This window comes from Scyliorhinus torazame, chromosome 10, assembly GCF_047496885.1.
Source record: "Scyliorhinus torazame isolate Kashiwa2021f chromosome 10, sScyTor2.1, whole genome shotgun sequence".
NCBI classification, from domain to species: Eukaryota; Metazoa; Chordata; class Chondrichthyes; order Carcharhiniformes; family Scyliorhinidae; genus Scyliorhinus; species Scyliorhinus torazame.
In genome coordinates, this window is record NC_092716.1 from 133,614,570 (window position 1) to 133,639,283 (window position 24,714).

Genomic DNA, 24,714 nt, shown 5'->3' on the forward strand with positions numbered 1-24,714 from the left:
TTTTAGGTAGGATGTGGAAGCTTTGGAAAAGGTGCAAAGGAGATTTACCAGGATGTTGCCTGGAATGGAGAGTAGGTCTTACGAGGAAAGGTTGAGAGTGCTAGGCCTTTTCTCATTAGAACGGAGAAGGATGAGGGGCGACTTGATAGAGGTTTATAAGATGATCAGGGGAATAGATAGAGTAGACAGTCAGAGACTTTTTCCCCGGGTGGAACAAACCATTACAAGGGGACATAAATTTAAGGTGAATGGTGGAAGATATAGGGGGGATGTCAGAGGTAGGTTCTTTACCCAGAGAGTAGTGGGGGCATGGAATGCACTGCCTGTGGAAGTAGTTGAGTCGGAAACATTAGGGACCTTCAAGCGGCTATTGGATAGGTACATGGATTACGGTAGAATGATATAGTGTAGATTAATTTGTTCTTGAGGGCAGCACGGTAGCATTGTGGATAGCACAATTGCTTCACAGCTCCAGGGTCCCAGGTTCGATTCCGGCTTGGGTCACTCTCTGTGCGGAGTCTGGACATCCTCCCCGTGTGTGCGTGGGTTTCTTCCGGGTGCTCCGGTTTCCTCCCACAGTCCAAAGATGTGCAGGTTTGGTGGATTGGCCATGATAAATTATCCTTAGTGTCTAAAATTGCCCTTAGTGTTGGGTGGAGGTGTTGACCTTGGGTAGGGTGCTCTTTCCAAGAGCTGGTGCAGACTAGATGGGCTGAATGGCTTCCTTCTGCACTGTAAATTCTATGATAATCTATGATTAATCTAGGACAAAGGTTCGGCATAACATCGTGGGCCGAAGGGCCTGTTCTGTGCTGTATTTTTCTATGTTCTATGTTCAATTGGCAGATTATGAAGAGTGAAGTGCTCAGAGTAACACATGAGCTACAGGCCATGAAAGACAAAATCAAGGAAAACAGTGAGAAGATCAAAGTCAACAAGACCCTGCCATACCTGGTTTCCAATGTCATTGAGGTGAGTCTATGAGGTAGTTTGCTGAGGGGATGAGTTCTGCCCTGCTTAAAACTGTGTATGGTGGCCGAGAGCATGGCAGACCTGTCCTGACATCCAGGATCGCTACATGATGACACCAGAATAGTATTACACTGTTGAGGATGGCATTGAGGTATTTCTCTGAGTCACAGTGCAAGATCGGTATAAACCATGAACCTTCTTACCAGCCCTCAAGTGGCGAGCCTCCTCTACTCGCTCCAAAAATCACAATTTATGCCCCCTCGAAATGATGTCCCCAGTACTAACTCTCCATTAAAGTGCAGCACTCCCTCAATGCTGACCCTCTGACAGTGCAGCGCTCCCTCAGTACTGACCCTCTGACAGTGTAGCACTCCCTCAGTACTGACCCTCTGACAGTGCAGCAGTCCCTCAGTACTGTCCCTCTGACAGTGCTGCACGCCCTCAGTACTGACCCTCTGACAGTGCAGCTCTCCCTTAGTATTGACCCTCTGACAGTGCAGCACTCCCTCAGTACTGACCCTCTGACAGTGCAGCACTCCCTTAGTATTGACCCTCTGACAGTGCAGCACTCCCTCAGTACTGACCCTCTGACAGTGCAGCACTCCCTCAGTACTGACTCTCTGACAGTGCAGCACCCCCTTAGTACTGACCCTCTGACAATGCAGCACTCCCTCAGTACTGATCCTCTGACAGTGCAGTACGCCCTCCATATTCCCTAGCTCCAGCTGGGAAAAGGGACTCGGGCTCATGTCCCGGGCTTGGGGAAGGGACTCGGGCTTGGGGAAGGGACTCGGGCTCACGTCCCGGGCTTGGGGGAAGGGACTCTGGGCTCACGTCCCGGGCTTGGGGAAAGGACTCGGGCTCACGTCCCGGGCTTGGGGAAAGGACTCGGGCTCACGTCCCGGGCTTGGGGAAAGGACTCGGGCTCACGTCCCGGGCTTGGGAAGGGACTCGGACTCCCATCCCGGGCTTGGGGAAGGGATTTGAGCTCATGTTCCGGGCTTGGGGAAGGGATTCGGGCTCACGTCCCGGGCTTGGGGAAGGGATTCGGGCTCACGTCCCGGGCTTGGGGAAAGGACTCTGGCTTGGGGAAGGGACTCTGGGCTCACGCCCCGGGCTTGGGGAGGGGACTCGGGCTCATGCCCCGGGCTTGGGGAAGGGACTCGGGTGTTATACGTTTTAGTTGCTGTGAAATGAAGAGTCTAAAGTTCTTGTTCCTTTTCACCAAACACTATTTATTTCACTTCCACAGCCTCTGCACATAACTCTTAACAACACACCACCTGACAGAGGCTGCCTGAAGCCCCTTTACATATCAGTGTCAATTAATGGATACTTAACATAAATGAGACAACTAATTGCAATGTCTCTTAACCCATTACTTAACAGTCTCCCCTTCCTTGGAGAAAAAAAAAATTAGGTGAAAACAAAATTTCAAGAAACTCAAAAACACACACGTAATGTGTCCCCCCCCCTTTTTTTTTGTTTGGACGAGAAAGAAAAAAAAACTGTCACAGAAACAAGCGCCCTTCATTAACAATATCGAAAAGTTTCTGTGAACTCGCCCCTCTTTTCGTAAAACAGTCTGACAGTTGATAGCTCCTGTCGACCCATTTAATTTTTGTTATTTCCCCTCTGTCCAACATCTGCTTCAAACTTGCGATGTCTATCCGTAACCTCTTTTCATTGACACTTTTTGTAGAGTGCTCATTTTCCCACAGGGATTTATTGTCAATGTGACAGTCAATAGGTATATTACCCAAATCCCCTAATCCCAAAATTTCTGTCAATATCATACTTATATAAAAAGCCACATCCACCGCCTCTACAAGGTTTAATGTCTCAGCAGCCAAAGTGCTTTTTACCACTCTCCTTATTTTCTTTGTTTCCCACACAGTGGGCAACATTTACCATTGTTCCCCAAAAAGAAAATTATAAAACCTCCTGCGCTTGAAACTCCATCACATAAATTTGCGTAGAAAGCATCACTATAAACTATGAATTTCAAGTGCTTAAGGTCACCTAAAACCGGGAACTTCAAAACACACTCCTGCATTTTTAGTTTGGCCAACACTTTATTTGCTCTTATTATGTCTTCCACTTTGGGATCATTCATTTTTGTACTCAACTCTAAGACATCAAAACTCACATCCGGTCTAGTCTGTCCACCTAATCAGTTCAGTTGCCCAATTAAACTTCGCAGTTGCTCTTTTTCTATCTTTGAAACCATTGCGTCTTTTTGTGAAACTCGGCCACGACTAATTGCTATTGGGCTGATGCTTTCCAAATAAGATTGCTGACGTAAAGTTGCCCCTAACTTAGTCTGTCCAATTTCCAGTCCAATATATTTAAATGCACCGGAAGCCTGACTTCCAACCCTGAATTCTTTCCTCAAACCAGAGATTACGATAGCTTCAAAATCACTAGCCCACCCCACAAAAAAATCATTGACATGCATCATAAAAATGCCAGAAAGATTTCCTTTATAGTGCCAGTAAAACATTGCAGGATCTGCTTTCAACTGGCAACAGCCTAACTTTAACAAAACTGACCTTACCGAAAAATACCAGACTCTAGATGCATCATTTAATCCATATACACATTTGTTCAACTTCCAGAGTACCCCTTCTGTGTTAGCTGCTTCTTTAGGAGGACGGAGAAAAATGGCTCTCTGGAGCTGATGCCCCTGCAAAAAGGCAGCTTTTATATCTATAGATTTGCATTCCCATGCCTAATAGAGCCAAGAAGATCTTTAAAATAACCTTTCCTGCTGTAGGTGAATCTACCCTTAAATCCTGATCTTCTAAGTTTTCTTCAAATCCCCTTGCCACGAGCCTGGCCTTTGCCTTATAAGTTCCATCCGGAAGAACCTTTTCCGTGCAAATCCATCTGTGGGATAGAGCTCTTTGTCCCCTATCCGGTACTTCCGTGTATACCCCACATTCACTCCAACTATGCAATTCTTGCTGTTTAGCTTCTTTAATAACTTTTTCATCTAATTTATTTGAAGCCACCAAAATCTCACGTGCATGTGGGCTTCTACTCCTCTTAGTATTCGTAGTCTTACTCGTGTTCCGAGATCTTGACAAACTATGTCCCCTCTCCCGCCTGGTATCTCGTTCTGTACTGCTACTGCTTGTTCTTTCCCTTCTGCTGTGGGATGTCCTTTCAATAGTTCTCAACCTTTTCCTGCGGACCTGTTCACTATCTGATGTACTATCTGAACTGGCACTGCGTTTCTGTGCCCTCCATTTTTGAACTTCGTTTTCCCAATCCATTGTCTTGACTCCTTCCCCTGAATGCTGTACATTCAACCAATGTTTATACTTTCCAGTGGCCTTCCCTGCTCTACTAATAACAGTTGCATCCTTCCATTGAATAGACCCTTCAGGCAAGTATGTCACTTTTGTACCAACTTTTGGCAGTTGCCCTTTGGGAAAAATGGCCTGTTTTAATTCACCAGTGTTATAACCTGCCTACTTACCATTGGCTGGGGACTAATGACAATCCCACAATCCTGTGGGAGTATGAGCTTCCCCAATGAGTGGGGCGGAGAAACCATTAGTAAACTCCTAGTATAAATAAAGCTGGCCATTTTAGGAACCAGGAGGAAGGAGTGCAAGGGAAGTTGCTGCTGCTGTTATTGTAAATAAATGTTATTACTTTGTATCCTTAAAACTCGTGCTGGATTCTTCGTGGCCCTCACTTAACTGGCGATGAAGGTTAAAGTGAATAGCTGTCTACATGCTGAAGCCACCTCCCTGGATTTTTGTTGGATACAGGTTGGAAGTTGTTTTCTATTATACCATGCCTCTGTACGGACGTTTGGATGTTTTTGATGCTGCGCTGGAAAGCTGGAACCAGTACACACAACGGATGCGTTACTATATCCGGGCAAACAATATCACCGAAAACGAGCGCCAGGTGGTCATACTGCTCACCGCCTGCGGCCCGCATACGTTTGGGGTGATTAGGAGCCTTACGTACCCAGCTGCGCCGGACACCAAAACGTTTGATGAACTTGTGAATATAGTGGGGCAACATTTTAACCCAACCCCGTCCACGATAGTCCAGCGTTACTGGTTTAATAGCGCTGAGAGGACCACTGGAGAATCCTTTGCCGATTTTCTATCCAGGCTACGCAGGATTGCGGAGTACTGTGACTATGGTGAGACCTTGTCAGAAATGTTACGCGACCATTTGGTTTGCGGTATTAACAATGCAGCCACCCAGAGAAAGTTGTTAGCTGAGCCAACATTGACTTTTCAACAGGCCATTCAAATAGTATTGTCCCGAGAGAGCGCAGAACAAGGAGTGCAGGAGCTACAGGGAATGGAAGTGCATGCCTTGGGGCGCAACCCCTTCTGTCCGAAAACGTCCCCCCCACACTCCTGCGGTACCTTGGGCGAGGCAACTTCCGGACCGACGCCAGTGGCCGTTGGACATTCCTCCCCGAAGGGAGCCTTCTCCAGAGCCAATGGATGAGGAGCCATGTCCGTGTCAGACTTGTAGGCGCGACCCCGTCGCGGACGGCGGTCCTGGGGGCGCCAGAGGCGCCGTCGTTCCGACCGAAACTGGGACCAGCCCAGGGGCCGTAACTGGGACCAGCCCAGGGGCCGTACATTCCATGTGGATGAACCTGCGGCGACTACTCCTGAGGACGTGGAGACGGAGGACGACTGCCTGCAGTTGCATTGTGTGGCAGCTCCCCGTGTGGCCCCCATTAAGGTGACAGTACGGGTCAATGGCCACCCACTTGAGATGGAGTTGGACACTGGCGCAGCGGTCTCCGTGATCGCCCAGAGGACATTCGACCGCCTCAAGCAGGGTATACAGACCCTTCCATTAACCGACTCACAGGCCAGGTTGGCCACCTACACGAGGGAACCACTGGACATTGCAGGAACTACAATGACCCCTGTTGTTTATGGACGCCAGGAGGGGCGTTTCCCACTTATCGTGGTGCGCGGCCATGGGCCCAGCCTGTTGGGTCGGGATTGGTTGCGCCATTTGCGGTTGCAATGGCAGCACATCCTCCAACCAGTTTCTGAAGGGTTGACTGAGATGCTAGGACGATACCCAGATGTATTCCAGCCTGGTTTGGGGAAAATAAAAGGGGCCATATCCAAGTTTAACCAGGAGCCACGGCGCGCTATTTCCGGGAGCACCCGGTGCCTTACGCCTTGCTCGAGAAGGTAGAAGGGGAGCTCACTCGTTTGGAGAGTTTGGGTATTATCAGGCCCGTCCATTTTGCTGACTGGGCAGCACCAATTGTACCTGTAATGAAGCCAGATGCCACAGTTCGCTTGTGTGGCGACTATAAACTTGCAGTGAATACGGCTTCCCGACTCGACCGATATCCAATGCCTCGCATAGAGGATCTCTACGCGAAGCTTGCAGATGGACTCTCGTTCACAAAATTAGATATGAGTCACGCCTACCTGCAGTTGGAGCTGGACCCTGCCTCCCGACCATATGTAACGATTAATACACACCGGGGCCTGTATGAATATACACGGTTGCCCTTTGGAGTATCCTCTGCCTGCGCAATTTTTCAACGTGTTATGGAGGGCATTTTGAGAGGTTTACCACGTGTTGCTGTCTACTTAGATGACGTTTTGATTACAGGGACGTCGGAGCAGGAACATTTGGAAATTCTGGAGGCTGTCCTTAGACGCCTTTCGGAGGCTGGAGTCCATTTACGTCGCACAAAGTGCGCATTTCAGGCAAAGGAAGTAGTCTACCTAGGTTATCGGGTGGACCGCAAAGGTTTGCACCCCGTCGCAGAGAAGGTGTGCGCAATTCAACAGGCCCCCGTCCCGATTGACACTTCGCATCTTCGTTCTTTTCTCGGCCTCGTAAACTATTACGGGAAGTTCCTCCCCAATCTGGCAACTACGCTGGCGCCTTTGCACCTTCTGCGAAAGAAAAATCACACCTGGGTTTGGGGTCAGTCGCAAGAAACCGCTTTCCGGCGGGTAAAGCAACAATTGTCGTTGTCTGGGTTACTAACCCACTATGATCCTGGAAAGCCTTTGCTCGTCACATGTGATGCATCCCCGTATGGTATTGGGGCCGTCCTGTCCCACAAGATGGAGAACGGGGCTGAGCGACCGATAGCTTTCGCCTCCCGCGCATTGACTGCAGCGGAGAAAAAGTATGTGCAGATCAAGAAGGAGGGCCTGGCAGTGGTTTTTGCGGTGAAACGCTTCCACCAGTACGTGTATGGCCGCCATTTCACTATCGTGACTGATCATAAGCCTCTGCTGGGACTTTTCAGAGAGGATAAGCCAATACCGCCCATTGCTTCCGCACGGATCCAGCGCTGGGCTTTGTTGCTTGCTGCATACGAGTATTCTCTGGAGCACAAACCAGGTACGCAGATAGCAAATGCCGACGCACTGAGCCGATTGCCTTTATCGACCGGCCCCATGTCGACCCCCACGACCGGTGAGGTGGTTGCAACCCTAAACTTTATGGACACCTTGCCTGTCACGGCATCACAGATCCGTGAGTGGACCCAGACGGAGCCAGTCCTGTCAAAGGTTCGGCACATAGTCCTGTATGGTGGCAGCATAGACAGCTCCCAGGCGAGTTGCGGGCATTTTCCTCCAAGCTGTCAGAATTCAGCGTGGAAGACTGCATCCTCTTGTGGGGGACGCGTGTGATTGTCCTGGAGAAAGTATCAGCTCCTGGCCTAACAGACTTGCACAATGGGCATCCAGGTGTGACCAAAATGAAAATGTTGGCCCGGAGTTATGTCTGGTGGCCAGGCCTCAACACTGACATTCAGAAGGTGGCCCAAAACTGCTCCATTTGCCAGGAGCATCAGAAGCTTCCGCCCGCCGCACCCCTACATCACTGGGAATGGCCAGGGCGGCCTTGGGCACGCTTGCATGCAGATTTTGCAGGCCATTTTCAAGGATCCATGTTCCTTCTATTAATTGACGCCCAGTCTAAATGGCTAGAGGTGCATAGGATGCAGGGGACAACGTCCTGTGCAACAATTGAAAAGATGCGTTTGTCGTTTAGTACGCATGGCCTCCCCGAGGTGCTGGTCACGGATAACGGCACTCCATTCACGAGTGAGGAGTTTGCGAGGTTCACGAAGATGAACGGCATGCGCCATATCCGCACTGCCCCTTACCACCCGGCTTCAAATGGGTTGGCAGAGCGCACAGTGCAGACATTCAAAAGAGGCCTAAAGAAGCAGTCTTCCGGATCAATGGACACGAGACTGCCTCGCTTTTTGTTTACGTATAGGACCACCCCCCATGCGGTGACTGGGGTAGCTCCCGCAGAACACCTAATGGGCTGGAGACTTCGCACCCGCCTTAGTATGGTTTTCCCGGACATTGGCGCAAACGTACGCCGCACACAAGAACGGCAGGGACATGGATTTTCTCGGCATCGGCCAATTCGGCAGTTTGCGCCCGGTGACCCAGTGTTCGTTCGGAATTTTGCTGGTGGTGCCCAATGGGTTCCTGGTGTAATCTTTCGCCAAACGGGCCCTATATCTTACCAGGTGCAAGCCCAGGGTCGTCTCCAGCGCAAACACGTAGACCACGTTCGGTCCAGAAGACTATCCCCTCAAATGATTCCCCACCCCCGGAGCTCATTTCTACAGCCGCAGAGACCAGAGACAAGGTAGTCCTCACAATCTTCCACTGGTGCCTCACTCGAAGCCTGCGCAGGTCGTTACAGAACCGAATGGAGATAGAGACGCTGACATGACGGAGGCAGCAGACTCTGACTCCGAGATGGAGACACAGGATGCATCAGAGGGGGAATCCTCGGGTCCACGGGCCGTGGATGTACAACCGTTGCGCTGTTCATCACGGAAGCGCCGGTCTCCGTCTCGTTACACGCCGCCTGATCCAGCGCTGCGTGCAAATGGTGTCCGGCCTGCGGCAAAACGAGTCCGACGCCCTCCTTCGCCGGGGTCTTCGGTGGATTCCTTGGACTTTGGGGGGGAGGGATGTTATAACCTGCCTACTTACCATTGGCTGGGGACTAATGACAATCCCACAATCTTGTGGGAGTATGAGCTTCCCCAATGAGGGGGGCGGAGAAACCATTAGTAAACTCCTAGTATAAATAAAGCTGGCCAATTTAGGAACCAGGAGGAAGGAGTGTGCAGCAAGGGAAGTTGCTGCTGCTGTTCTATATATATATATATATATATATATTATATATATATAGATATATATGTTATTGTAAATAAATGTTATTACTTTGTATCCTTAACTTGTGCTGGATTCTTCGTGTCCCTCACAAAAACCAGAAGTGTTGTGTTCCTCCACAGAAACCCTGTCTATATCAGTTAATTGGTCCTCATAGTTCTGTAACATATGCGTACCAGAAGACTCTGGTTCCTCGTCATGTCTGTCTGCTCTGTCTAAATTTGTAATCTGTACCCATTATCCTTGATGAATGGACCCTAACAGTTTGATTACCATGTTGCAAAATAATTGTTTTGCCATCTATGCCTATGATCTTCCCTGGTCCTTTCCATTCATTAGAATTGTCTCTCTTATAGTATACCATGTCTCCTTGCTGAAAAACGGCATCTGATGGCCGTACGTTATGTCTTAAAGCTCTGCGAATTCTTTCAGAGACTTCTGCTTCCAAAAAAGCTTTTCTACTGCTATGTAATGCATTTAAATGTTCAGCAAAACCAGAGCTAATTGTAGTCCCCTCCCAAGCTGGAGGCTGGTCATCCAAAATGGATGGAATTTTAGGATTTCTACCAAACACTAATTGATAAGGACTATAGCCCCCAACCATCTGCAATGAATTCTTTGCATGTACTGCCCATGCTAAAGCTGAATTTAGCCTGCAATTTGGTCGATCTGCCTATGTTTTCCGAAGCAAGTCATCGATGACAGCATGATTTCTTTCACAGACACCATTACTAAATGGGCTTTCTGCAGCCGTATTCATAACTCTGATATTCATGTTTTCACACATATCCCTAAACTCATCATTAGAAAATTCTCCCCCATTGTCCGTAAGGAATTTTGCCGGTGGACCCATTCCTGTCCCTATCCATTTTTCCACAATTTGATCCAGAATTACTCTCTTTTCTTTACTTCGTACAATCGTTGATTGACTAAATCTGGTTGCTAAATCTACAAAATGCAAAATAAATATATTATTTGCTTTATCCCAGATCTTAAGGTACATGGCCACAATGTCGTTAAAATCCCTGGCCAAAGGTAGGGTTACTATCGGTCGTGCTGGTGTCCTTCTGTACTTCCTACAAACTTCACAGCGGTCACTAACCTTTTCTATCAGTTTAGTATAGTCGTCATCCCTGACCCCTGCATCCTTTAATAAATTTTTCAGCCTCCGAGGAGACGGATGTGCAAATTGCCCATGCAGTTTTAATACCACAAGCTTTTTATCAGCTAAAATCCCATTTTCAACTGCCATTAACACATCCTTAACCACTCTACTTGAAAAATTATTTGTCAGTAATGGAATACAATAGTGTCCCGACTGTGTAAATTGTAAGTCCACCGTCTTTCCAAAAACTGTTGCCTTATCCTGTTCCTTTCATGTGTGCTTTCTTCATCGATGGTCTGCTTAGAAGCAAAGGTATCTCACTTGATACAACATCCGTGCTAATGAAATGATTCACTCCGGCAATATTGCAAGGGATCACCACTCTTTTCAGCGACTTCAGAGTATTATCACCCCCAAACCTGAAACTTGTGGAACTTTCAAATTCATTAACCTTGTTACGATTTTCAGCATTCAAAGAGTCCAGGTAACATTTTAACCAGTCAATTCCACACACAGTAGATGTGCAGCCACTGTCCAATACAGCACAGTTGAAGGATTCTGCAACCAACACCCTCATTACCGGTGTAAAACTGCTTGTCAATAGGACAATGCCTTCTTTCTGGTCACTATCTTTTTCCTCTTCTGACTCTTCCGTGTCATGTGTCGCTTCAAATACTCTATCATAACGAGTTGGACAGTTGAAAGCATAATGGTATGGAGAGTCACATCGAAAACATCGATTTATCATGCCCCGTGCATTTCTGGGGTTCATCTTCCTATTGTAGGTTCTAACTGGGTTTCTGTCTTCATAATTTCCTTGTCTCGGTCTCCGTCTATAGTCTTGAGCCCTGTTCGTAGCCATACGACTTTGCCATCCTGTTACTAGTGTATCTTCCATATTCTGCCTTATTGCAGGCTGACCTATTTGGGTCATCAGAGCCATCGGAATCGAATGTTCCTCAGAAACTTTTGTAAAGCTTTTGTCATCTGTTCGAATAAGGTATCCTTATCAGTAAACTGAACTCCTGTCAAAACCAGGAGCCTATCCATGTTGTTCACTCCAGCACAGTCAAGGAATTTAAAGGCCAACACAGACTGTGGAAATTCCAGATTGTGTTTCTGCAGCATTTTATATAGTCTGCCAAATTCCATTATATAGTCTTCCATGGAGATATCCTCCATTTTCCGGAACTTATCAAAATCCGACCATGCTTCATACGCACTTAACAAGTCATCTTTCTTATAAATCTCGTCCATATAATGTAATAAAGTCTCCAGACCTCCTTCTGAGTCTAACTCTTCCAATTCCAGCTCAGAAAGCACTTTGTTGCGGATTTTACTGCCATATGGTAGAGAAAGAGCCAATGCCATACCTTGTTTTCTCTTTCCCAAAGCAGTTACTTTAGTCCACATAACTACTGCACTTCTCCATTGGTCGTACGATTGCCTTTCAGAAAATAAGGGAGGATAGTCATATCCAGCCATCTTTATCCTGGGTTCAGCCATGTATCTTTTTTTTCTTTCCTTCTCACTCACTCCTTGGTTTGATCAGGAAAAGTTGTATCTTTCAAACCTTCACCTTTGCCCAGAAATGAAGTCTAAAGTTCATGTTCCTTTTCACCAAACACCATTCATTTCACTTCCACAGCCTCTGCACAAAACTCTTAACAACACACCACCTGACAGAGGCCACCTGAAGTCCCTTTACATATCAGTGTCAATTAATGGATACTTAACATAAACGTGACAACTAATTGCAATGTCTCTTAACCCATTACTTAACATCGGGCTTGGGGAAGGGACTCGGGCTCACGTCCCGGGCTTGGGGAAGGGACTCGGGCTCACGTCCCGGGCTTGGGGAAGGGACTCGGGCTCACGTCCCGGGCTTGGGGAAGGGACTCGGGCTCACGTCCCGGGCTTGGGGAAGGGACTCGGGCTCACGTCCCGGGCTTGGGGAAGGGACTCGGGCTCACGTCCCGGGCTTGGGGAAGGGACTCGGGCTCACGTCCCGGGCTTGGGGAAGGGACTCGGGCTCACGTCCCGGGCTTGGGGAAGGGACTCGGGCTCACGTCCCGGGCTTGGGGAAGGGACTCGGGCTCACGTCCCGGGCTTGGGGAAGGGACTCGGGCTCACGTCCCGGGCTTGGGGAAGGGACTCGGGCTCACGTCCCGGGCTTGGGGAAGGGACTCGGGCTCACGTCCAGGGCTTGGGGAAGGGACTCGGGCTCACGTCCCGGCTTGGTGAAGGGACTCGGGCTCGCGTCCCGGGCTTGGGGAAGGGACTCGGGCTCACGTCCCGGGCTTGGGGAAGGGACTCTGGCTCACCTCCCGGGCTTGGGGAAGGGACATGGGCTCACGTCCCGGGCTTGGGGAAGGGACTCGGGCTCACGTCCCGGGCTTGAGGAAGGGACTCGGGCTCACGTCCCGGGCTTGGGGTAGGGACTCGGGCTCACTTCCCGTGCTTGGGGAAGGGACTCGGGCTCACGTCCCGGGCTTGGGGAAGGGACTCTGGCTCACGTCCCGGGCTTGGGGAAGGGACTCGGGCTCACGTCCCGGGTTTGGGGAAGGGACTCGGGCTCGCGTCCCGGGCTTGGGGAAGGGACTCGGGCTCACGTCCCGGGCTTGGGGAAGGGACTCGGGCTAACGTCCCGGGCCTGAGGAAGGGACTCAGGCTCACGTCCTGGGTTTGGGGAAGGGACTCGGGCTCACGTCCCGGGCTTGTGGAAGGGACTCGGGCTCACGTCCCGGGCTTGGGGAAGGGACTCGGGCTCACGTCCCGGGCTTGGGGAAGGGACTCGGGCTCACGTCCAGGGCTTGGGGAAGGGACTCGGGCTCACGTCCCGGGCTTGGTGAAGGGACTCGGGCTCACGTCCCGGGCTTGGGGAAGGGACTCGGGCTCACGTCCCGGGCTTGGGGAAGGGACTCTGGCTCACCTCCCGGGCTTGGGGAAGGGACATGGGCTCACGTCCCGGGCTTGGGGAAGGGACTCGGGCTCACGTCCCGGGCTTGAGGAAGGGACTCTGGCTCACGTCCCGGGCTTGGGGAAGGGACTCTGGCTCACGTCCCGGGTTTGGGGAAGGGACTCGGGCTCACGTCCCGGGTTTGGGGAAGGGACTCGGGCTCGCGTCCCGGGCTTGGGGAAGGGACTCGGGCTCACGTCCCGGGCTTGGGGAAGGGACTCGGGCTAACGTCCCGGGCCTGAGGAAGGGACTCAGGCTCACGTCCTGGGTTTGGGGAAGGGACTCGGGCTCACGTCCCGGGCTTGTGGAAGGGACTCGGGCTCACGTCCCGGGCTTGGGGAAGGGACTCGGGCTCACGTCCCGGGCTTGGGGAAGGGACTCGGGCTCACGTCCCGGGCTTGGGGAAGGGACTCGGGCTCACGTCCCGGGCTTGGGGAAGGGACCCGGGCTCACGTCCCGGGCTTGGGGAAGGGACTCGGGCTCACGTCCCGGGCTTGGGGAAGGGACTCGGGCTCATGTCCAGGGTTTGGGGAAGGGACCCGGGCTCCGCCCTGGCTTGGGGAAGGGACTCGGGCTCACGTCCCGGGTTTGGGGAAGGGACTCGGGCTCACGTCCCGGGCTTGGGGAAGGGACTCGGGCTCACGTCCAGGGTTTGGGGAAGGGACCCGGGCTCCGCCCTGGCTTGGGGAAGGGACTCGGGCTCACGTCCCGGGTTTGGGGAAGGGACCCGGTCTCCGCCCCGGGCTTGAGGAAGGGACTCGGGCTCACGTCCCGGGTTTGGGGAAGGGATTCGGGCTCACGTCCCGGGCTTGGGGAAAGGACTCGGGCTCACGCCCCGGGCTTGGGGAAGGGATTCGGGCTCACGTCCCGGGCTTGGGGAAAGGACTCGGGCTCACGCCCCGGGCTTGAGGAAGGGGCCCGGAGCTCACATCCCGGGATGGGGGAAGTACGCCTGTGTCCTGGCCTTAAGGGACATGAGCCCACCTCCCGGGCTGGGGGAAGTGCGCCTGCCTCCCGGGCCGGGGCCAGTGTGCCCCCCTTCCGGGCCGGTGGAAGGGGGAAGTGCACCCGCGTCCCTGCCGGGGGAAGGGGCTATGGGGGCTGCGCCCCAGGTTGGGGGGAAAGGTACCTGGTGCCCCAGGCTAGTGGAAAGATTCCCAGTGCCCGCGTCACGGGCTGGGGAAGTGTACCTGCGTCCTGGGCTGGGGTAGCGGCTACGGGGACCGCGTTTCGGGCTGGGGAATAATGATTTAACAAGTGCCTCTTCTTGATGTTGTGTTTTAGTTACTGGATGTTGATCCAAATGACCAGGAGGAGGATGGAGCAAATGTTGACCTGGATTCCCAGAGGAAAGGGAAATGCGCTGTTATTAAAACATCCACCCGTCAGGTGAGGGCATTGGTAGAATTGAGGAAGTAATTGATTTTCAGACTGCAAAGTGGTTGATGGTGATGCTACCCAAAGCCCAGATCTCTGCTTATATATAAATTAGTTGCCTCTTGGAGCACAAAGCTAAATTTTAAATTGCCAGTGATATAAAACTTAGAGGAGTGGCAAATAGTGAGGCTGATAGAACTCACCTGCAACTCAACATAGATAGGTCAGCAGAATGGGCAGACAAGTAGTGCATGGAATTTAATATAGGGAAGTGAGTGGTGCATTTTGGCAGGAGGTATAGGGAGAGGCGATGTGGACTGAATAACACAATTCTAAATGAGGTGTGGGAACAGAGAGACCCTGGGGTGCAAACTCTGAAGGTGATGGGACATATTGAGAGAGTGGTTAGCAAAGTATATTGGATCCTCGGCTTCATAAAAAGAGACATTAATACAGAAGCAGGGAGGTTAAGCTGAACATGTCTAAAGCTCTGGTTAGGTCACAACTAGAGCATTTAAGTTCCAGTCACCACACTTTTGGAGAGGCTGCAGAGCAGATTTCCCAGAATGGTTTCAGGGCTGGAGATTTTAACCACATGGTTTAGATGGAGAAGCTGGAGTTGTCCTGGAGCAGAGGAGATTGAGGGGAGATTTGATAGACATGTGCACGATTATAACAGGTTTGGATAAGGTAGATGAGAAAAATCTCTTCCTTTTCGCTGATGGTATAGGGACTAGGAGACACAGATTTCAGATTTTAGACAAGAGTTGCAGGGGCGACCTCTAATCCTGAAGAAAGATAAGGACCCGGTGCTGTGTGGATCCTATCGCCCAATATCACTGCTGAATGTAGATGCCAAGTTGTTGGCATCTTGGCTTCGCGGATTGAGGACTGTGTGCCGGGGTGATGGGGGCACCAGACGGGGTTTGTAAAAGGCAAACACATGTAGGCTAACATCAAGCGTCTGTTAAACGTGATAATGATGCCCTCGGAGGGACGGAATGTGGAGGTGACCTTTGATCGGGTAGAATGGGAGTATTTATGGGGGGTATTGGGGCGGTTCGGGTTTGGGCAGGGGTTTGTGGATTGGATTTGATTGTTGTAACAGGCGCCGATGGCTAGTGTAAGAACGAATCTGGTGAGTTCGGGGTATTTTAGGTTGTATTGTGGGACGAGGCAGGGATGCCCACTCTCCCCATTGCGCTTCGCCTTGGCGATAGAGTCACTGGCGATGGTGCTCAGAGCATCAACGGTTAGAAAGGGATAGTGGGAGGTTGGGGGGAGGGGAGCGGTGGGAGCACAGGATGTTGCTATATGCGGACGACCTGTTGCCGTATATATTGGACCCAATGGAAGGTATTGGGGTTATCATGGACACTGGTGGAATTCGGAAGGTTCTCTAGGTATAAGTTAAATATGGGGAAGAGTGAGGTCTTCTAGATTCAGGCGAGTGGGCAGGAGAGGAGGTTGGGCGAGCTGCCATTTAAGGTAGTGGGGGAGAGTTTCAGGTATCTGGGCATCCAGGTGGCGCGGGGGTGGGAGCAATTACACAAATTGAATCTGGCTCGGCTGGTGGAGCAAATGAAGGGGGATTTTAAGAGGTGGTACGTGCTTGCATTGTTACTGGTGGGGCGGGTGCAGTCCGTGAAGATGACTGTGCTCCCGAGGTTTTTGTTTGTATTCCAGAACATCCCGATATTTATTTCAAAGGCCCTCTTTAGGAACGTTAATGCATTGATATCTGGATTTGTGTGGGCGTCGAAAGCCCCGTGAGTAAAGAAGGCCTGTTGGAGTGGGGGCGAAGGGGGGGCAGGGCTGGCCTTGCCAAATTTAATGAAGTACTGCTGGGAAGCAAATATAGCCATAGTGAGGAAGTGGGCTGCAGGGGAGGAGGAGGTATGGGAGTGGATGGAGGCAGCCTCATGTAAGGGCATGAGCTTGGGGGCATTGCTGTCGGCGTCTCCTGCCGTTCTCGCCAGCTGGGTACGCCACAAGTCCGGTTGTGATTGCAGTCCTGAGGGAGTGGGGACAGTGGTGTCAGCACCGGAGGCTAGACGGGGCCTCAGTTTGGGTTCCGATCTGTGGGAATCACAGGATTGTTCAGGGGGGGCTGGACGCAGGTTCCAGGGTTGGCGGCAGGCGGGGATTGAACGATTTGGGGATCTATTCGGGGGGGCAGCTTCGCGAGTCTGGAAGGACTGGTAGAGAAGTATGAGTTGCCCAGCTGAAACGGGTTCCAATATTTACAGGTGTGAAACTATGTAAGAAAAGAGGTGCCATCCTTTCCTGATCTGTCGTCCCCAGGGTTGCAGGATAAGGTGTTGTCAAAAATAGAGGTTGGAGAGGGCAGGGTGTCAGAGATTTCTAAAGAATTAATGGAATCGGAGGGCGCCCTGATAGGAATAGTTAAGTGGAAGTGGGAGAAGGAGCTGGGGGGGGGGGGGGGAAGAGAGTTGGAGGCTGGGTTATGAGAGGAGGCTCTGAGGAGGGTGAATGCGTCCTCTTTGTGCGCCAGGCTGAGTCTCATTCAATTTAAAGTAGTCCACAGGACGCACATGCCGGTGGCCAGAATGAGTAGATTCTTTGAGGGGGTGGGCGGTATGCGGGGGGGGGCACGTGAATCATGTTCACATATTTTGGGCCTGTCGGAAGCTGGAGAGATTATGGCGGGGGTTTGCTGACATGATGTCGGAGGTACTGAGGGTGGTCCTGAGTCCAGATTGGCAGTGTTTGGAGAGTTGGAAGACCTGGGAGTCCAGGGGGTGGGAGAGGCTGACACTCTGGCCTTTGCCTCTCTTGTAGCCCGGAGATGGATCCTGTTGGTGTAGTGGGACTCGGAGCCACCGAAACCGGGGGGGCATGGGTGAGCAACCTAGCAGATTTCCTTAGGCTGGAGAAAATTAAGTTTGCCTTGAGGGGGTCGATGGAAGAGTTTGCCCAGAGATGGAAACTGTTCATTGACTCCTTCCAGGACAGCTAAGGCAGCAGGGAGCAGTGGGGAGCTTGTGGGGGGGGGCGGGGGGGGTTGCAGTTAATAAGAAAGGTAGGGAGAGTGGGTGGTGGTTGTTACTTATTTAGTTTTGATGTGATCTCTGGTTTGTACTCTTTTTGGTCTTGGCTTTGGTTGTGTTTGATGTTTATTTATAAATGCCTTAATAAAAATATTTATTAAAAAAGTGATGCAGAGGCGACTGCGAGAAAGGTTTTCTTTACACAGTGAATAGCAAAATGAAAACTTGCTGCCCAGGAGGGTAATGGCAGTGGAGATTATTTAAAAAGCTAACTGGATGGGCATTCGAGGGAAATGAGGGAGAATGGGACTTACCTGAATGTTCTACAGAGAGTCAGCACTGACTTGATGGACCAAATGCCTCCTGTGCTGTAAATGACTATTTGATATTAAGCTGTGCCTCGGCTAGTTTTAGCTAATCTGTGATTTCACTGTGCCGTACTCTGTTGGACAGACTTACTTCCTGCCTGTGATTGGATTGGTCGATGCTGAGAAACTGAAGCCTGGTGATCTGGTGGTGAGTACGTTGTCCTTGTTTCTTTATCCACGTTGCACCTATCATCTGCTGCCTTTTCACAGACATCCATTGTGAGTGGGTTTACCTTCACTCTGAATGAGTTAGCGAGTGAGTGGCTAGCCACCACCCAGGGGATGACTCTGTGAGTGAGCCTATATTTGTGTTGTGCAGTGCCTCTGGAGCTGTGTCAGTCTGTCCGGGTAATCTCCAGCTTTGCATTCCAGGGTGTGAACAAAGATTCCTACCTGATCCTGGAGACTCTACCAACAGAGTACGATTCTCGAGTCAAGGCCATGGAGGTGGATGAGCGACCGACTGAGCAGTACAGTGATGTTGGGGGTTTGGACAAACAGATTCAGGAGGTCAGTAAATGTCTGTACTGCTGACTGGGCAAGTGTGTGTATGAAATCCACAAGGAGTCTGAGGATCTCATGTGGGTGTGTCACATGGGATTGTGATGTCCCACCAGTACCCCACTCATGGACTTATTGGTCTCCAAGTTCCTGTCTGATTAAAGGTTTGGGGGAGCAGAGGGATAACAGCCATAGAACATAGAACATTACAGCGCAGTACAGGCCCTTCGGCCCTCGATGTTGCGCCGACCTGTGAAACCACTCTAAAGCCCATCTACACTATTCCCTTATTGTCCATATGTCTATCCAATGACCATTTGAATGTCCTTAGTGTTGGCGAGTCCACTACTGTTGCAGGCAGGGCATTCCACGCCCTTATTACTTTCTGAGTAAAGAACCTACCTCTGACATCTGTCTTAAAGGTATGTCCCCTCGTGCTAGACATCACCATCCGAGCAAAAAGGCTGTCACTGTCCACCCTATCCAATCCTCTGGTCATCTTGTATGCCTCAATTAAGTGTCTTGGGGGTAGAGAGGCCGCAGTTTTTTTCTATTCGTTCATGGGATATGTACATCGCGGGCTGTGCCAGCATTTATTGCCCATCTCTAATTGCCCTTGAGGGGGCAGTTAAGAGCCAACCACATTGCTGTGGGTCTGGCATCACATGTAGGCCAGACCAGGTAAGGATGCAGATATCCTTCCCTAAAAGGACATTTGTGAACCAGATGGGGTTTTACAACAATCAACAATGGTTTCATGGTCATCATTAAACTTTTTCATTCCAGATTTTTGATGGAGTAAAATTTCACCATCTGCAGTGGCGGGATTCAAACCCTAGAAAGACCCATTACTTTGGTCTTTAGTTTACTAGTCCAGTGATAATACCACTACACCATGCCTCGCCATTGTCTGACAATCTGCTGGCTGGCCCTTTCCTATAATAATGCTGACTTGTCTCTGCAGCTTGTTGAAGCGATAGTCCTTCCTATGAATCACAAGGAGAAGTTTGAGAATCTGGGCATCCAGCCACCAAAGGGCGTTCTGATGTATGGACCACCAGGAACAGGGAAGACGCTGCTGGCCAGAGCCTGTGCTGCACAAACCAAGGTCAGTGACCGAGAGCTGTCTGGGTAAGTACTGTAAAAACAAGCATGCTGGTCTAGACTTATTGGGAGCTTTAATCCATCTATGCTCATTCTGTACCTGTCCTGGGAGTATTTTATGAGACAGCATAGAGGGAGCTTTACTCTGTGTCTAACCCCGTATTGTACCTTTCCTGGGAGTGTTTGATGGGGACAGCACCGAGGGAGCTTTACTCTGTACCTAGAATCATAGAATTTACAGTGTAGAAGGAGGCCACTTAGCCCATCGAGTCTGCACCGGCCCTTGGAAAGAGCACCCTACTTGAGCCCATGCCTCCACCCTATCCCGTACCCAGTAATCCCACCTAATCTTTTTGGACACTAGGGGCAATTTATCATGGCCAATCCACCTAACCTGCACATCTTTGGACTGTGGGAGGAAACCCACGCACACACGGGGAGAACATGCGGACTCCGCACAGACAGTGACCCAAGCCAGGAATCGAACCTGGGACCCTGGATCTGTGAAGCAACTGTGCTACCGTGCTGCCCCTGTCCTGGGAATGTTTGATGGAGACAGTGTAAAAGGAGCTTTACTTTGTATCTAACACCATGCTGAACCTTTCCTGGGAGTGTTTGATGGGACAGTGTAGCGTGAGCTTTGTTCTGTATTTGACCGTACACTCTTCTCCTTACCTCAGGCTACCTTTTTGAAACTGGCGGGGCCACAGCTGGTCCAGATGTTTATTGGCGATGGTGCAAAGCTGGTCCGTGATGCTTTTGCCTTGGCCAAAGAAAAGGCTCCATCCATCATCTTCATTGACGAGTTGGACGCCATTGGCACAAAACGGTGAGTATTGTGCACCAACTCCATGTTCATGATAAGGGGGAAGTTGAATTTCTGTGTGTGATTTGTGTGTGTGTGTGTGTGCGTGATGTAAGGTAGTATCGAATTGAAAGACCGTTTACAGTCCATGGACCACGGAGAAAATAAATATTTTTTCACGTGGGGTAGAGCGTCCAGAATCTAAGTCTGATTATGTATTCAATTATGTTATCCTTCGGTGTGGTTGGTGGCTGAAACCTGATGCTGGATAATTCACTTCTCTGTTGGTTTTGACTTTGTAGAATGAGATAGGTTGCAGAAATAAATCGGTCTTGTCGGTGTTGGTACAGGAATGTCGATGGGGCCAGATTTCCAGTCTGGGGCAGAGCTACTTTCTGTGATGTTGCTAGTTAGATGGTAAAATGGCAGACTGAAACTGCAGTGCACCAAGGCAGTATTACGGGTTCCACAAACCGGAGGTCCTTCTCGTATGACTCCCACCTCTTCATACAAAGGGTGTCTATCACTCATCTGGGTCCCAAGATAGTTGAATGTCACAATCATTAAGAATTGAAAGGAAGATTGAGGGGTCATTTGTTTCAGCAGACACTGTTGGCCAGCCTGGGTTATGAAAAGCAGATGGCCTTTGTATAGCTCTCTTTGAATGTGGTCTGTGCGGCCCATAATGTGTCGTCAGTGCCTCTTCAGAGATAACGAGATGCGAGTTTCCCCAATGGTTGGGTAGCTCCTTTGTTCGAGGGTCACAGGCTGTCATAGATTCAGCCATTTTAGGTCTTTCATGGGCAATGAGCCTATTTCTATTTTATAAGAAAAATACACAGGGTGAAGTCCCTCACAAAAGACTTAAGAAAAATGAGTGAGAAAGTGGAGTTTCAGAGAAAGCTAACGAGAAATATAAAAAACAAGAACTTCTACAAGTATTTAAAAAGGAAAAGTGACAGTCCGAGAGAGAGAGCGCGCTCGAGTCTGGGGAATTAATAATGGGAAACAAGGAAATTGCAGAGGCGTTAAACAGATGTCTGTTATCGTTATTGAAGACTTAGAAAATTTCCCATAGATACTTAAGTCAGAGGTATAAGGGAGGGAGGAACCTAAAACAATCGCCATCACTAGAGAAATGCTGCTGGGGAAAATATCAGATCTAAAGACTGGCAAGTCACCCAGGACAACATGGCCTGCAACAGAGGGCCTTAAAGATGTGGCTGCAGAGATAGTAGAGGCACTGGTTATAATCCTCCAACATTGGTTAGATTTTGGAAGATTCCAAGCAGTTTGGAACATAGGTAATATAACACCTTTATTCAAGGAAGTAGGGAGACAGAAAGCAGGAAACTCTAGGCCAGTTAGCCTGACACCTGTCAGAGGGAAAATGCTATAATTCATTATTAAGGAGGATATAGCAGGATACTTAGAAAACCATAATGGAATCAGGCAGTCAACATGGTTTTGTGAAAGGGGATTCATGTTTAACTGATTTATTGGAGTTCTTTGAGAAATTAACAAGTAGTATGAATAAAGGGGAACCTGTAGATGTTGTGTACTTAGATTTCCAAAAGGCATTTGATAAGATGCCATTTCAAAAGATGTTAGACAAAATAAGGGCACATTGAGAATATGGGGCGCTATTATCCCCCCCCCCCACGTCGGGTGGGAGAATCGCCAGGGCGCGTGCGAATCGCACCCCGACCCCCGCACTCGAACGGTGATTCTCCGGCCGGATGGGCCGAGCGGCCGCTACGACACAAAAGGTTCCCGCCGGCGCCGTCCACCCCTGGTCGCTGCCGGCGGGAACGGTGGGGAGGCGGCCTGTGGGGGGGGGGGTGATCCTTCACCGGGGTGGCCTCCGATGGGGTCTGGCCCGCGACCGGGGCCCACCGATCGGCGGGCCGGCCTATTTCTCCACCCCCCCCCCCCCCCCCCCGGGCCTACCTCCTTCCGCGCACGGCCCCAGAACACCGGCTCCATGTTGGTGAGGGGCCGGCGTGCGTAAGACGTTCCCCACGCATGCACAGGATGGCGCGGCCCAACTGCGCATGCGCAGGATTGGGCTGCCCCAACTGTGCATGCGCGGGTTGGCGTGGCACCCATTTGGTGCCGCGTAAGGACGCTGGAGTGGCGTGAACTGCTCCAGCGCCGTGCTGGGCCCCTATGGGGGCCAGAATAGGTCGTGTCCGGGCCCTGTTTGCGCCGTCGTGAAACGCCTCAATATCGGAGAATCGCCCCCACGGTGTCCAACATTAGATGTGATTCTCCGATTGGACAACACAAGATAAAATACAGATTGAGGATGAGAAGGTAAAATCAAACACTAGTGTTTTGTGCTTAAACAAAGGAGATTACAATGGGATGAGAGAAGAGCTAGCTAAGGTAGACTGGGAGCAAAGACTTTATGGTGAAACAGTTGAGGAACAGTGGAGAACCTGTCAAGCGATTTTTCACTGTGCTCAGCTAAGGTTTATACCAACAAAAAGGAAGGACAGTAGAAAGAGGGAAAATCGACCATGGATATCTAAGGAAATAAGGGCGAGTATCACATTGTAGGAAAAAGCATACAAAGTGGCAAAGATTAGTGGGAGACTAGAGGACTGGGAAATCTTTAGGGGGGCAACAGAAAGCTACTAAAAAAGCTATAAAGAAGAGTAAGATAGATTATGAGAGTAAACTTGCTTGGAATATATAAACAGATAGTAAAAGTTTCTACAAATATATAAAACAAAAAAGAGTGGCTAAGGTAAATATTTGTCCTTTAGAGGATGAGAAGGGAGATTTAATAATGGGAGATGAGGAAATGGCTGAGGAACTGAACACGTTTTGTGGGTCGGTCTTCACAGTGGAAGACACAAATAACATGCCAGTGACTGATGGAAATCAGGCTATGACAGGTGAGGATCTTGAGATGATTGTTATGACTAAGGAGGTAGTGATGGGCAAGCTAATGGGGCTAAAGGTAGACAAGTCTCCTGGCCCTAATGGAATGCATCCCAGAGTGCTAAAAGAGATGGCTAGGGAAATTGCAAATGCACTAGTGATAATTTACCAAAATTCACTAGACTCTGGGGTGGTCCTGGCAGATTGGAAATTAGCAAACGTGACACCACTGTTTAAAAAAGGAGATAGGCAGAAAGCGGGTAATTATAGGCCAGTGAGCTTAATTTCGGTAGTAGGGAAGATGCTGGAATCTATCATCAAGGAAGAAATAGCGAGGCATCTGGATGGAAATTGTCCCATTGGGCAGATGCAGCATAGGGGTTGATAAAGGGCAGGTCGTACCTAACTAATTTAGTGGAATTTTTTGAGGACATTACCAGTGCGGTAGGTAACAGGGAGCCAATGGATGTGGTATATCTGGATTTCCAGAAAGCTTTTGACAAAGTGCCACACAAAAGGTTGCTGCATAAGATAAAGATGCATGGCGTTAAGGGTAAAGTAGTAGCATGGATAGAGGATTGGTTAATTAATAGAAAGCAAAGAGTGGGGATTAATGGGTGTTTCTCTGGTTGGAAATCAGTAGCTAGTGGTGTCCCTCAGGGATCAGTGTTGGGCCCACAATTGTTCACAATTTACATAGATGGTTTGGAGTTGGGGACCAAGTGCAATGTGTCCAAGTTTGCAGACGACACTAAGATGAGTGGTAAAGCAAAAAGTGCAGAGGATACCGGAAGTCTGCAGAGAGATTTGGATGGGTTAAGTGAATGGGCTAGGGTCTGGCAGATGGAATACAATGTTGACAAATGTGAGGTTATCCATTTTGGTGGGAATAACAGCAAAAGGGATTATTATTTAAATGATAAAATATTAAAACATGCTGCTGTGCAGAGAGACCTGGGTGTGCTAGTGCATGAGTCGCAAAAAGTTGGTTTACAGGTGCAACAGGTGATTAAGAAGGCAAATGGAATGTTGTCCTTCATTGCTAGAGGGATGGAGTTTAAGACTAGGGAGGTTATGCTGCAATTGTATAAGGTGTTAGTGAGGCCACACCTGGAGTATTGTGTTCAGTTTCGGTCTCCTTACCTGAGAAAGGACGTACTGGCGCTGGAGGGTGTGCAGAGGAGATTCACTAGGTTAATCCCAGAGCTGAAGGGGTTGGATTACGAGGAGAGGTTGAGTAGACTGGGACTGTACTTGTTGGAATTTAGAAGGATGCGGGGGGGTGGGGGTGGGGGGGAGGATCTTACAGAAACATATAAAATTATGAAGGGAATAGATAGGATAGATGCGGGCAGGTTGTTTCCACTGGCGGGTGAAAGCAGAACTAGGGGCATAGCCTCAAAATAAGGGGAAGTAGATTTAGGACTGAGCTTAGGAGGA

General features: G+C 50.0%; 1 protein-coding gene across 2 annotated transcripts in view; it reads left to right on the forward strand.

Moving 5' to 3' along the window:
• The window catches only part of psmc3 (proteasome 26S subunit, ATPase 3), a 46,584-nt gene that overhangs the window by 16,367 nt on the left and 5,503 nt on the right, over positions 1-24,714 (forward strand). For both annotated transcript variants that reach the window (XM_072518769.1, XM_072518768.1), the window contains exons 3-8: positions 847-972; positions 14,504-14,608; positions 18,061-18,123; positions 18,348-18,485; positions 19,441-19,584; positions 20,261-20,409. In XM_072518769.1, the coding sequence (XP_072374870.1) occupies positions 847-972; positions 14,504-14,608; positions 18,061-18,123; positions 18,348-18,485; positions 19,441-19,584; positions 20,261-20,409 (725 nt within the window). The remainder of the gene's footprint in view (positions 1-846; positions 973-14,503; positions 14,609-18,060; positions 18,124-18,347; positions 18,486-19,440; positions 19,585-20,260; positions 20,410-24,714) is intronic.